Source organism: Ipomoea nil, unplaced genomic scaffold, assembly GCF_001879475.1.
Source record: "Ipomoea nil cultivar Tokyo-kokei standard unplaced genomic scaffold, Asagao_1.1 scaffold1474, whole genome shotgun sequence".
Lineage (NCBI taxonomy): Eukaryota > Viridiplantae > Streptophyta > Magnoliopsida > Solanales > Convolvulaceae > Ipomoea > Ipomoea nil.
This window is the reverse complement of record NW_017617902.1, coordinates 1,166,377-1,181,395: the sequence shown is the minus strand read 5'-3', so window position 1 is coordinate 1,181,395 and position 15,019 is coordinate 1,166,377. Positions and strand designations below refer to the sequence as shown.

The 15,019-nt window shown below is 32.7% G+C and overlaps 1 protein-coding gene across 1 annotated transcript; it reads right to left on the bottom strand.

Annotated features, from left to right (window-relative positions):
• Positions 1–4,065: 4,065 nt before the first annotated feature.
• Positions 4,066–14,151, bottom strand: LOC109188710. Its single transcript, XM_019339340.1, has 11 exons — positions 14,085–14,151; positions 13,239–13,325; positions 13,054–13,146; positions 12,825–12,935; positions 12,550–12,684; positions 12,006–12,447; positions 10,956–11,881; positions 9,658–10,875; positions 9,137–9,569; positions 8,217–8,950; positions 4,066–4,343 (listed from the first exon to the last, which is right to left on the bottom strand). Exons 1-11 carry the CDS (start codon positions 14,149–14,151, stop codon positions 4,066–4,068), a joined length of 4,524 nt encoding a protein of 1,507 aa, XP_019194885.1.
• Positions 14,152–15,019: the final 868 nt, after the last annotated feature.

Below are 15,019 nucleotides of genomic sequence, written 5' to 3'. Positions count from 1 at the left end.
AACATGAAATTGATTTAAAAAGGTATTGACCTTATGGTCTAGTGACATAAATGGCTCTCCCAAATGGAAAGTTATGGGTTCGATCTCAGTGGGATGATATTGACTCTTTGTACTTCAGTCGATTGAAAAAGTAGTTATGAAAATATACTATATTGTAACAAAATTGGTATTACACAAAAAAAGGTATGCAATAAATTTAAAAAGGTATTGATTTTAATAATGTATAATTATAGGTAGTACTCAAAAAAACAAATGTACTAATTATAGAATATGACAAAAGTGATGCAATGAACATTAATAGCAAGTAAATACAAAAACTATAAAGACTCTTAATAGTAATATGCATTTGAATCTTGCATAAAATCTAAACAAAAATAAATTAACTATTGAAAGAAGTTGACACCCATATTATTCGATGCTTTATATAATGTATATTTTACTGATGAAATTATTTGAATTAATAAAATACAAGAAATCAAGAAGTTATATACAAAAATAAAAGGGAAAATGGCACTTTTTCCCCCTGAGTTATATACCTATAGCATATTTTCCCTCTAAATTATTAAAGTGGCTGTTTTTCCCCCTAAAATGTTAAATGGACATATTTACCCTTAAACTAAATATTTAATTTATTTTTTTTCTCCAATAAATTATGACTATAATTTGGTTCAAACCAAACAAACACTATAGCAACCAAACCGAAATATTTCAATTACAATTTAGAATCAAAATTCGATATTTAGAGTTTATTAAAATCGTGAACCGGAATGGACGGTTCATGTTCCGAACTGAAAAAATAAAATACATTTATTGTTGAATTTAGACTATTTTAAAATAAAAAAATAAAATTTTAAAATAAAGACGGTTCAAAATCGCGAATCGGATCCGGAACCGCCAGTTCACGGTTCAAGATTCAATTTTTTTGATACATAATTTTAATAAATTCACATTTAAATATTGGGTTCTAGATCTGAATTATAACCGGAAACTATTAATTCGATTGCTTTAGTATCCGGTTCAATTCAAACCGAACTGTGGTCATCCCTACGTATACGCAATAATTTATTGGAGTAGTAAAATAAATAAAATGTTTACTTTAAGGGTATACATGTCAATTTAATATATCAGGGGGAAAAGGCACCACTTTTAGAATAATTGAGGGGGCTAATGTGCTTACCTAAATAATTGAGGGGGAAAAAGTGCTATAAGTATATAACTCAGGGGTAAAAAGTGCCATTTTCCCAAAATAAAAATATTATCAACATTCTCGATGGAGTCTATGGCTTCTTATTGCAATTTACTCCTTATGTATATAGTTTTTAATACACAGGAACAAAATTTATCTAGTACATACACGCAAGTAACAATTGCGAATTTTCCTTATAACTCAAACAACAATCTATTTGACTAATAAAATATATACCTTTTTTTGAATGCTACTAGCCCTATTACATTGTAGTATCTGAAACACAAAGAGCTAATAATGCCTCCATTGAAGCTTGAACTCATAACCTTCCAAATAAAAGTCCAACCCGGGTACCATTAGACCACATAGTCCTAGTAACTAATAAAATATACCTATTACAACAAAAATATCATACAAAATTTCTTTTGGTATTTTGTGCACTCATAGAAGTAATGCACTTGATTTTTTTTTTTTTTTTTGAGAACAGTAATGCACTTGATTTTTTTTTTTTTTTGAGAACAGTAATGCACTTGATTTGTGCATACATAAACGCACGAAATGAATCAAAATTCAAGTATGTAATTTATTTAGGGTGTGTTTGATTGGTTCGAACATGAGAATCGAAATTGGAATGAGAATCAAATGTTTTATAATTGAAATGGATTTTGGTGAAAGTATTTTGCATATTTGATAGTATGGTGAAATTGGAATGAATACCAGTTTTGATATTTGGTTATGTATAACTCTATAATCAGATTAAAGGTTTTAAAAATACAAAAACAAAAAATAAATGCAAGTGATTTTAAGAGTGGCGATGAAAGTGAGTTGACAATGCAGTAAGGAAGTCGATGACGTGATGAGAGATGAGTGAGGATGCGACAAAATGAGGATCCGGATGCGATGAAATGATGAGGGATAAGACTGAATAAATAGAATGATACCTGAATTAAATTAGGTAATGAATTTTGTAATTATAATAATAATAAAATCATATATATGTGTTTTAAAAAATTGTAAACCAAACAATGTGTATAGTTTCATTCTCATTCATTTTATCTTACCCCCATTAACCAAACACACCCTTAATTCATTTTAATTATTAGTCATTAATTTGAGAAATTGAAATGTCAAAGTGAGTATATAAATCAACTTTTATGAGATTTTTTTTTTTAAAAAATATGATATTGAACCTTGTTTAGAAAAATGTATAATAACTTACATGGATGATGACTATTACTCCGCATATGATTACATCATATAAAGAGTTTTAAGTCAAACATTCTCCAAATAAAAAGTTAAATTCAATAGGCGCAGTGCATGCTGAATCTTGATTAGGTCTCACAAATGTTGAAATACTGAATATTGTGTGTATAATTTGGATTAGGTGTGAACATAGACTTCTTGTGTGAACTTACATTTTTAAATTGATATCCACACTTTTTTTATAATTTATTTATTTCAAGTTCTGATATGCATTTTTATAATTTATATTGTATTTTTTTTTCTAAAAAAAAAAGTCAACCCACATTTATAGAAAATCAAAATGTCTTTGTATTTAACGATATATTTTAATAATTTTATTGATGAATAGCCAAAAATGATAATGCCACAATAATAATAGGATCAATGATGGATGTTTTGAAAAAGAACTAAAAGTGGATTGATACCTATAAATCTATGATTAAAAAAAAAGAATTAACTCTAGTTTTAAGGTAGTGCAATTTTACACGGGATATGTAAATTATATTAAGAAGAACATGTACGACAAGTTCCACTAAAATGGTGCTAACAATAATTAAACTGATGACTTCTTGATACAAAAATTATACTCTACCCACTTGATCACACATTTTGAGTAAAATTGTTTGTATATAAATTCATCCACATGAAAATAATAAAATGAATCTTAAAGTTACTAGTAAAATAAAAAGGAAAGAGAAAAATAAAATGATCTGAAATAGTAAAATACGAGAGGCGAGTTGTCAATGTAAATAGACCGGCAGAAGTTTGGCAGCAAATATGGTGGGGGTGTTATTTAGTAGTTAGACTCTGTGGGCCCACCACTCCACTCTGTTTTTAACATCTCTCAAGTCTCATCACTCTGTCTCCTCTTATATTGTTGCTGTCTTTTCACTCTCATTAACCGCGCGTGATCCCCTCCTTTTCTTTTTTAACCATAATTTTGCTTCAAAAGTATAACTCAAACTAGTAAAAAAAACATTTTTGACCAAAAAAACAACACATTAATTCAAATCCTGAGAACATACAGATAAAATCATGAGAGTAATCAATCCACTCCATATGATCTACAAAGAAATAGACTTCCGAACTAGATAATGGACAGCTTGATTCGCGGATCGTCTAGCAAAGCTAATAGAAATGTGGCTAATGGCATCCCAAGGGAGAATTTTGGACCAGATTTTAATCAATTAAGGTGAGGTGGAGAAAAGAGAGGGAAGAGAAAGAAAGGGTGGGGTGGTCCTCCAAAAATGGAGATTTTGCATAAGTAGTGGGTCCCACTATGGAAGTGAAAGATGCGCCTCACGTGCGTGAGGCGCGAGTAAATATAAATATATATATATATATATATATATATATATATATATATATATATATATATATATATGTGTGTGTGTGTGTGTGTTTTTTTTTTTTTTTTTTTTTTTCAAATTTTAGTTTTCTTTTTTCCCTTTTTTTTTTTTTCATCCCCTCTCATTTTCTCTTTCCTAATCACACCTGTAAAATACCCTCAAAATCTTCACCTAAAAGACAACATCATTTCGTTAATATCATGAAGAAGATGATTGAAAGAAGAATCTCTTGCATTGTTGTTGAGGGCATTCACAAGATGTTGACCATATGTTTCAACCTCCACAAAATTAGCATTTCTTTCTTTGAGCCAGCTTAAAATCCTCTCGGGTTGCCATAGCTTCCGCTTCATTAGGTTTGAAAACTCTTATCCACGGCACACTCCTGGCTGCAATGAACGCACATTCAACAGCTCTAATCACAAAACCAAACCCCATCTTCCATGAATTCTTCTGTACAATTGCATCAATATTCAACTTGATCCATCCGGGTTGAGGTTTCCTCCCCTTCTCCATTCTGGTTCCTTGCAACCTATTGCTTTGCCTTGACTCCACAACATTCCTCAATTCTGTTAGGTAGCTCATGACAATATTCACAATTGTTGATGGGGACAGAACTTGATTATTCCACACCCTCTCGTTTCTAGCATACCAAAGTCTCCAGCAGATGGCATTGTTGTTCTTTCTCTAGTCTAGCAAAGGCTCTCAGAGCCAATCTGTAAAAGAGTAATAGCCCCCAAAATTAAAGGGATTTCCCATCATATTCAATTAATAATCTGATAATTAATACTTGATTAAAAAATTAAAAAAAATTGATCCCAAATTGACTCAATTAATATTAATATTTATGTTGGACTGTCATACTTCAATATACATCACAAAAATTCATCACAGAATATAATCACAAAAAAAAAAAAAAATCTGTTACTCACAATATATAAAATTTATATTATTTATTTATTAATATTGGATTAATACTATATATAGTTTAGACTCATACTATAATTTACACTCATACTCATACTGAATATACTCACAGAATGGATTTGTTAATAAATCTACACATAATGGATTTGTTAATATATCTACACTAAGGTCACCGAACCTTAGAGTTTTGGCCTAAAGGCGGCCAAAACTCGGCCGGCCGCCTAGGCGGTCAAACTCGGCCGAGTCGACCGATTTCGTCCGATTTTGATTTTGACCATTTTGACCAATTTTGTCTGATTTTGTTCGATTTTGTTCGATTTTGACCGATGTCGTCTTTCATTAATTATTGATTTTAATATTATTATGACATTATGACTTATAAATTATAATTATTTCATTTATTTAGATGTGTTATTTGAGTGAACGTTGAAAACAACCTCATTAAAATTGTCGAACTACAAGTCTGTTACTATTTTTTTTTAAATTTTTTTGGTGCCCGCCTAGCGCCGCCTAGAATCCGCCTAGGCGCTAGGCGCTACCCGGCCGCCCGACTAGCGCCTACTGCAACCATGAATTCTACACAGAAAATATATCTTCCATACAGATAAATTAGGATATCAAATGATTTTTATAACTAAGTTGCTAGACAACAAATAAATTTGCCCAATTAATACAAAATCTCTAAAGTTTCAACACTGGATGCGTACATCTACACATTGACTATTAATTAAACAATTATTTTCTCGAATTCAGACAATGATAACATCAGAAAATACAATTGATCCAACTCAATTTTTAATTATATTATTTGATGCTATAATTTATATAATTGTATATCGATTCAAATATTATAATAAATTCATTCTGTATATCGTACGAGTGAAAATTACTAATACTAGAAATAGAAAGATTGTACCGTTTAAAAACACTGGAGGAGCACGCGCAGAAAGCGCGTGGATTAGGCGCTACTCTGCAAAGAAAGTGATACTATGGGATGACCTGCGCCTTTGCCGCTGCCCCCCTGCCCCACCAGACAGACACATTACAAATTCCTATCTCTGTCTCTCTCTCTCTCTCTGTATTTATACGGGGCTAGATGCGTATATACGAACGTATTGAATTGCTCAAAAATTAAAATAAGCTGACTAAATAATTTGCTTATGATATTATTTTACCAAAAAATTCCTTTTAAAGCCAAATTATTGGAAGGGCAAATACTCGAGTTTTGCATTCGCCATGCACCGACCAAACCTCAATAGCCTTCGCATCTTGCAAAATATGATCAATCCAATTAAAATTTCATAAATATTACTTCATATACATGATTTTGAACTTCTGAACTCATGCTTTAACTTTGATCCATTTGTACAGTACACAAAATTATATTCTAATATAAACATTACTAAAACTTGCTTTCAACTATAAGGTAGAAATCGAATTCAATTCCCGCCACAAACATTGAACAATCATTATAGGCTTATAGCATAGACCATCGTCCATATTGTAATGTGGACAATTGACATGCATGTTAATTTTTTTTTAATATAATGTTCATTTTTAGTGTATTAATGAACATTTATTATTGGGTATATATTATCTAAAAAAGAATCTCCAATACATTAAAAATGACCTTCAATATACTAAAAATGAACATTTATCATGGTACACAATATCATTTGCCAACATTGAGGGATTGTGTTTGAATTAGACTCCTTGTACATAAAAGTGTACAAAAAGGGCCCCAATTTTTTGAATGTTCATTTTTTGTGTGTTGACCATTATTATTAGGTATATTATCTAAAAATGAATCTCCAATACACTAAAAATGAACATTTATCATGGTCCACAGTATCATCTGCCAACATTGAGGATTTGTGTTTGAATTAGACTCATTGTACGTAGAAGTGTACAAAAAGGGCCCATATTTTTTGAATGTTCATTTTTGGTGTATTGAACGTTCATTATTGGGTATATCATCTAAAAATGAATCTCCAATACATTAAAAATGAACCTTCACTATACTAAAAAATTATTATGATCCACAATATAATTTGTCAACATTAAGTGTTTGTGTTTGAATTAGACTCCTTGCACGTAAAGTGTACAGGGACACACACTTTAGCCCAACAAAGTTACATGTGGGAGAATGTAAATCATGTGCAACTTAGCATATATTTTGGACATAACCATCACACTATCACTATCATTGGTGAATTTCAATTTTTTTTTTTTCAAATAATACCTACTGAATCAATGTGTTAAGTCCGTGGTGCCAATCAAGTTGAAATTAGGTTATCAAAGTAACATGAATCCAAGGAGTTACAAGAGAGAACCCGTGATCCGACCAAGCAACCCCATCTATCTTTAATTTCTTGAAAAAAACATAATTTTGGGGGAAACCCCCAAAAAAGAAAAAGGTGAGACACAAAGTTAATGAAGAGAAATAAAACCAAGGGACTGAGACGTCACACCAACACTTTGTCTAGGCCTAAAATAATGGAGCCCAACTTTATTAAAGTGACAACGTTGGTAAGGTCATTTTCATGGAGAAAAAGACGGTTACGTTGCAGCTGCAGATGGAGATGGATGAAAGCAATTAAATTTAACTCTCCGATCCCTTTGCCATCTCATCTTCTATCCATCCACATTATCATAAAGCTAAGCTGCGCTAGGGATATATGGAATTCAAGAATTGAGCCCTCGAGACTCATGCCGGCAACTTTAATTTGCTCCTGCCATTATTCACTGTTTGATAATTACCTCACACTACCACCTCATGTGTATGTATATATATATATGTATATAGTGATGATGAGTGGCACTAATTTATTTGGACAGCTACTGTTGTCATGTATGCCTTCCTCGATGCAATATCCACGCTTTTATGTATGTTAATCATATAATATTATTATAAACAGGAGATGGTTTAAGCATATATTACAAAATAACTAGTATTTCACCCGTGCGATGCACGGTATAAAAAATACAAACAATTATGTTATAAGTATATTATATTGTAGATACAAAAAATAAAAGGATATATTTATAAGGATGTTACATAAATAATTAAACAATTGAATTGTTATTATAAAATATATATTTAATAATTATTTTAAATATATTATTTTAACAACTGTAATAAAAGTTTGTAATCATTGTTCTAAAGTAAAATACTTAATTAGTATTAACATTACAATAGTATAAACATTACAAATTATTGAATACTTCTTTGTAAACAACATTAGTTGTTGACTTACAACATTTATCTAAATCATTACAAAGTAAAATCTTTAAACCAGTTGGATTACTAACTCTTGAAGCAACAACATACAATTGACCATGCACAAACACCGGTTTTTTCAATAACAACCCCACATGTGATAATGTTTGACCTTGACTTTTGTTAATGGTCATGGCATAAGAAAGCATTACTGGGAATTGTCTTCTACTGAACTTAAATGGCAATCTCGGATCGGAGGGAGTCATACTCATCCGAGGAATCAAAACCCGTGTACCTGCATGACTGCCTGACATTATTTTAGCCTCAATGACATGTTCTGAAAGCCTGGTGACAACCAATCTAGTACCATTGCATAGTCCGAGTGAGTGATCAATGTTTCTTAACAACATAACTGGTGAACCAACCTTTAATGTTAATGAATGATTTGGTATACCAGATGCCTTAAGACCATTAAGGAACTCAGGTGTGTGTACGTCTGCAAGTACCCCATCTCCATTCTCAGCTCTACAAACAGAATCACAACTAAGATATGTTCTACTCTCAGCTTCGTGCATGTTACTCATGTATTCATTAACTGCGCTCACAACATCAAGTGTTGGTGCAAGAATTGCCCGACTCTCAAGAAAACTATTATCGCACGAACCATTTTGGAACATAGGAAATGTACTTTCAACAATGGTTGCGATGGGGTCACCAGTTGATGACAAAAGCATTTCGTCAGGAATTTCAACCTCTGCACAATCTTCATTCGATGCACCTGTTGTACCATCCCCAATAGCAGCAATCCACTCTGCAAATTGTTCTACCTGTTCTATTTCTAGGACATTCTCCAAACGATGTAGGCGCAAATTTTTGGTCAACCGAAGTACTTTACAACTCTGCCAAAGGTAGGATGAATTGATTGTTGAAGAAACGATATCTTGCCTCGACCCCTTTGGAATTACAGGTAAGATCTGCCTGAAATCACCACCTAGAACGACCGTCTTACCACCGAATGTAGAAATCTCACTGAGAGGATTTGCGAAGCGCAGCAAGTCTCACATAGTTCTATCTAGTGCTTCGAAGCAATGTTTGTGCATCATGGGAGCTTCGTCCCAAATGATTAGCTTTGTCTTGACAATCAACTCACTAAGGTCGCCACCTGGTTTAATATTACATGTGGAGTCCTCATTAATATTAATAGGTATAGCAAACCTTGAGTGTGCAGTCCTACCTCCAGGCAAAAGTAGCGAAGCAATGCCACTTGAAGCTACATTGATAACTATTTCACCTTGCGACCGCAATGTGGAAGATAGAGCCTTCCATAGGAATGTCTTCCCTGTTCCGCCGTAGCCATAAACAAAGAATAATCCACCACCGTTAGATGCAACATCTCCAATTATTGTATCATACACACCCCTTTGCTCTTGAGTTAGTTGCCCTGCCAACCTAACACTCTCATCTGCAAGGGCTGCACGATCATATGACAATTCTTCAAACAACAAACGATTACCATTTAGCCTTGAAGAAGAACAAATCGGTTGAGGCATTGGAGGAAAGTCTTTTAAAGATTTGTTGTAGACTTCTAACAACTTCTCTAACTCTATTAGAGTTAAATTCTCCTTCTCATCATTTGTTAACACCAAATCTGTAAATAAAGACACAAATTACATATTGTAAGTATTGGATAAGAATAAAAGCAAATCTTTCACCATAAATCTATAATTAATGCGAACCTGTTATTGATAAAAGTCTGCGCTGATTATATTGTACATCTTCAGAAAGGAAATGAGAAACCTCATTCCAAACAATTTCTGGTCTATTAAATGAATTTGATGTCAACAACGTGACAAAAAGTTTTCTCATAGATTGAGCAGATGACCAATGACTTGCTTCTTTAATAGCATCAATATACTCCTTATCATCATCTAATAGACCACGTGCATAATATGCATCTCTAAATGACTGGTATTGTACACCATTAAAGCATCGGATCTCCTCAAAACTTGTAGCTCCACGAACTATGTTTAGAAGGCATCTCAAATAATACAACTCTCCAGTACCAGGAGGTACATAGAAAATACGACCAATTGAAAACCCTTTCTTTCTTGGATTCCATTCTCGGATGTCCTTTTTCCAAACAAACTTATTTGGCATCTCAATATAAGTTAGTAACTTTGCCTCAGGGAACCTTTTGTTGGCTTCAAACCATCCATTGAACATACTCTGACCAATTGTCTCTCGCATCAGAACGTTGTCAACTGTGTCGTCATCCTCAAATATAATTGTTTGACAATCTGGTAAGTGAAAACTTAGCCTCTCAACAGCTGGTGTTCTGAATTGCACCTCGAAGCTAAACAGACGCCATGTAGCCTCACAAGCTGATATGTACCGACAGTCATAGTACATGTTTATCTCATCAATAACTTCATTACCATGATCGTCAGAGGTGCTTTTATAAAACTCGACTGTGACCCTATCATTCCCTTTATTCACATATTTGAATAAGTATTTGATGGACCTTGATTGATTGCACCATTCCACGTTCATATGAGCCCTATACTTCATAAGCAAGTGCCTATTGTGTGGTACAACATATCTATTATCCAATTGAATACCATTTTTGGTTACAATCTTACCATCATCTCTACGCTTATAGATTGGGTAACCATTTTCATCAAAATTGGATGAGTCAACAAATTTTTTGGGGAAATGCTTTGAACACCTCCCATTCACCATACAAGGAGATTGCTTTCTTACATGTCCACAAAGACCATGGACCATGAATTCTTCTACAACGTCGTAGTATTGTTGATCCACTTCTTTGTTCGGTATCTCTGCTGATATAATTGTGTCAATGAAATTCGAATCAGCATTCCGATTATTGTTTGCTAAAAACAGTAGAATGTGAGCATGCGGTAGACCACGCTTCTGGAACTCAATAGTGTATATCACTAAAAAAAAAAGTAATTAGTACTGATCTAATATTTATGTAAAGTAACAGTTGATTATTTTATTATCAAAAGGACTTCACCTGCTCTAACTGTACCAAATAATTCTCCTGATCGCAAATCCTTTATCAGATCATCCAACTTCATTTTAAAAACACGACAGACAATGTCAGGTCTATCTTCAGCTTTTAAATCACGTTGAGATAGGTATCGTTGAATTTCAGGCCACTTAGGATTACATGTGAATGTGATGAATAGGTTTGGATAACCTATCCAACGACATATGGCCATAGCATCCTGGTAGTTTTGTACCATATACCGAGCACCACCGGTGAAGCTAGATGGTAGAATAATACGCTTGCCTTGTGTGCTAGGATCAATCTCACCACGCGTAAGTGCATCTGACAACCCTTTATAAGCTTCACACCTTAAGGATTTTTGGTTGTTCCTTATGTATATAAGCCTTCCTGTTTCCACCATTGTGTACGCGTCTACCACGAACTGTTGAAATAACCTCTTAGAGAATAGCAATGTTGATAATTCTCCAGGCCGTTCGTGAATGCGAAAAGAGAAGAATTCCCTTGCTGAAATACGATGCCTACCATTTGTTTGGATGTTGGAATCTCTACACAGTTGTATATCCTCTCTGTAACCATCTTCACCATATGGATATAAGATTGGATATTGCAAAGGTAAGTATGATGGGTGCAATTCACTGATCCTTTTCAAGAGGCCATACCGTGTCTCAACCAATATGTCACGTTCGCCCATTGTTGGGTCCAAGTCGCCCACAATGAGTGCTGCAACCTCTGACACTGTTGGTAGGTCATATGTTCGGGCATCTTTATTTCGTTTACCAATTAGTCTCATCTTGATTTCTACACATGGGTTTGATTCAATTTGTGTCTTGGCATTGCGAAATGATTTAACTAAAACATTATTCTCGTCAAGAACATTTTTAATATCGGAAACAACATCAACATGAATGCTATCTTTATCGTTGTTCTTCCTACAATTAAAAAAGTAATTATTAACAAAGAATAATGAATAACCTTAATAAAAGAAACTACTACGTAATAATTAATATTAGTTTCTAACCAACACTATTTTGTATATATCAGGAAATCACATACCTTACAGAACCAATACGATTATTAATCTCATTTTCTGTGTCGTGAATATACAATTGAGCAAATTTCGGTTGATTACCATGTTGGGGTAATAAGCTACCAATTGAATGGAAATTCTGACCATTGATTCTAAAAATAGGTGGTGCACCACCACGATTAATTGTATGGTCAATCTTACCACCCATGGATGTGAAACTAAACATACTATTGTATGACCTAATGTTGTTCAAAAAACATGTTCGCTTCTCCCCTATTGCAAAGAACAAATCATACAACTCTTTTGGCGGGATAGACATTTGCGGCAATTTTATTTTCCCATGTGCACAACAAACCGAGTATTTTGGAGATGACTTGACCCTAGACTGGCTTAAGCGCTCATTGTACCAAAATGTTGCAGAACAATGCTCACAACTATACATAGGATCGCCACAATCAGCATATTCAACTACATCGCAATTGAAACAAATGACTTGTGAGCTAATATAGAACTGCTTAATTATAGTTCCAATTATAAACATTTAACAAAATTAGTGAAAAGATAAATTACCATAATTTACTACATCTTCATGAACCTCGTCAAATTGTTGACTCAAGTCCCGACATATTACCACCTGTGTAAGAGGATGTTTTGGAATATTTCTTGTAGGCATTCCTGCAAAATCGACTGTAGTGTTAACATTACCTACAAAATTGATGCTATAGTCTTAAATTTATATTATCCAAAATTTACATGTTTAAATTATTATGTACTTACGTGTAGGTGTATTAAATAACAATGACTTTACCAAAATGATTACAAAAATTTTAAAAGTTTAAGCTTACCATTTGTAACGTCACTACAAGGCAAAGAAGGTGTTAGTTCAACCGTATCTTTCAGCCTACTGGAGGCAGTAGCCTTGTTCTTATCAATGCATATAGAGCTCATATTTTGTACTACAAAGGAAAAGTAATTTTCACTAATAAACTCATAATTAATACATTATAAATAAATTTGTACATATATTTGATATTAAATTGTACTAATGTCTACGTTGGATGTATTTTCTTTTACCTGCTTTGTTCTTGCAAGTTGGTGTCTGATATGTCCCACAAAATATAGAATTGTTGTTTGTGTTACGAATAGTCGTATTAACAACATTTCGATCTAAAAGAATAATAATAAAATTAGATTAGAGAAGTATTTGTTCATAATATCTTTTTTTAAAATAACTTAATACTAACCGTTAGTCAACATACTCAAAGGAGTCAATAGCGATCTTTGAAATACCCCATACATGAGCATCGGACTTGATCCACTATTATTCGGTGTAGATGAAGAATTTTCTAACAATAGAACAAAAACAGAGTACATTAGTTAAAGTCATACCGGTCTTATGCATGTGCAATAACTTGTTACACTTACCAATGTAATTTTCTAATAATTATTTTATAGATACATGTTCTTTATATATAAAATATTAAATACATATTATATATATATATATATATATATATAATATGTATTTATTATATAATATAAATATTTTTTTGATATATTTATTATATAATATAAATATTTTTTTGAGAATAACATATATAATATAATATATATTGTGTGGATGGTTTTGGATGGCCTGATTTATTCTAGAAATCACAGCCTCCCATCTCACATGGTTCTGTATTTGTACTTCGGAATCTCCAACAAATTTATGGGTCGAAGATGTGTTATTCCCAGTCATCGCCGAGAATATTACTCCATTACTCCGTTTTTGAAGTCCATTACTATATTTCTTAGGATACAGTTATACAATTCTAGCTGTTTCAACTTGGTTTCGCAGATGGGTAACATCTTTCTTCAATTCAGCGATTCTAGTTCTTTATTTATACTTCAATCTTTCGAGAAACAGATCTACACTTCTATGTCTTCTATATTGTATGTATAGGTAAGATTGAACACATGCATGTAAGATCTGAGTACAGATCTAGGATGTAGAAGATATTTACATGTTTTAGTGTTCTTTTCTATCTATGTATTTCATACTGTTTATGATTTAAGATATAGCAGAATATATATGTAGAATGCAAATTGTACTCTTGACTAACCTTTGGTAGATGATGATGGTATCTTCCTCTTGTTTCCTATAACTGTTGAACTTGATAGTTGCTTCATTTCTGGAAAATGTGGTATCTACCCCAGGCTAAGGCTATTTAGAAAAGCTCTTTGAATGCAGTTTGGAACCGATGGTTGGTCTTATATGCTGTAAAAATTCAAAATCATATTAGAAATGTGTTTTAAATGATGTCTTCACATATCTGTAAAATATTAAAGGCACACCACTGAAATGAGTATCACTGTTTTCCAAATCATAATAAAAATGAAACACATTAAAAATAAATTACTGTGATGAATTTAAATTTTGTTAAGTGCAGTAAGTTTTACCTGTGCACTATGCTAAGGCTGAGTTAGATAAGTTTTACCTCTGTGCACTATGCTAAAGCTGAGTTAGATCACCAATCGGAGTTGAAAGATAATCTAATCTTTGTCAATCTGTGGCTTTCGTAATATGATCTGGATGTATTTGCAACCCAAGTATGGTGTTTCAATAAACAGCTTTTTAGTACCAAAGAGAAGATGTGGTAGAATATGTAGAATTTGTGTGGATATAAACAATGCTTTCTAACTATATATATAGAGAGAGACGTTGTATGCATGTTCTGAAAAGCAAACCCAAAATCTCAAGACAAATAAAGATTTTTCTTGGCAATCAAGAAATTTTTTTAAAAAATTACTACCGTAAAACTTTAGCCAATAGGAATACTTATAGATCTCCATTAGAATTCAAATAGGATTAGACATGTGAGTAAAGTAATGATTTTGCATCTTGGGACTCTAAATTTATTACTGTACTTTGCAGTTTGCATTTATTACTGTACTTTGCATTTATTACTGTACTTTTGCATATTGGGACTCTAATTTTTTTCAATATTGCATTGCATTCCCTCCAAACGTTGTCGTATTAGTTGGGCGGGATTTTTCC

Bases quoted from the DNA above. Each gene is read 5' to 3' on its own strand.
- LOC109188710 (XM_019339340.1), bottom strand. From the start codon at position 14,151: ATGAAGCAACTATCAAGTTCAACAGTTATAGGAAACAAGAGGAAGATA. The intron at 8,951-9,136 runs GTTTGCTATACC...AAATCCTCTCAG, and splicing joins GGTAGGACTGCACACTCAAG to TGAGATTTCTACATTCGGTG. The intron at 4,344-8,216 runs GTACACGGGTTT...GCTACCTAACAG, and splicing joins AATGTCAGGCAGTCATGCAG to AATTGAGGAATGTTGTGGAG.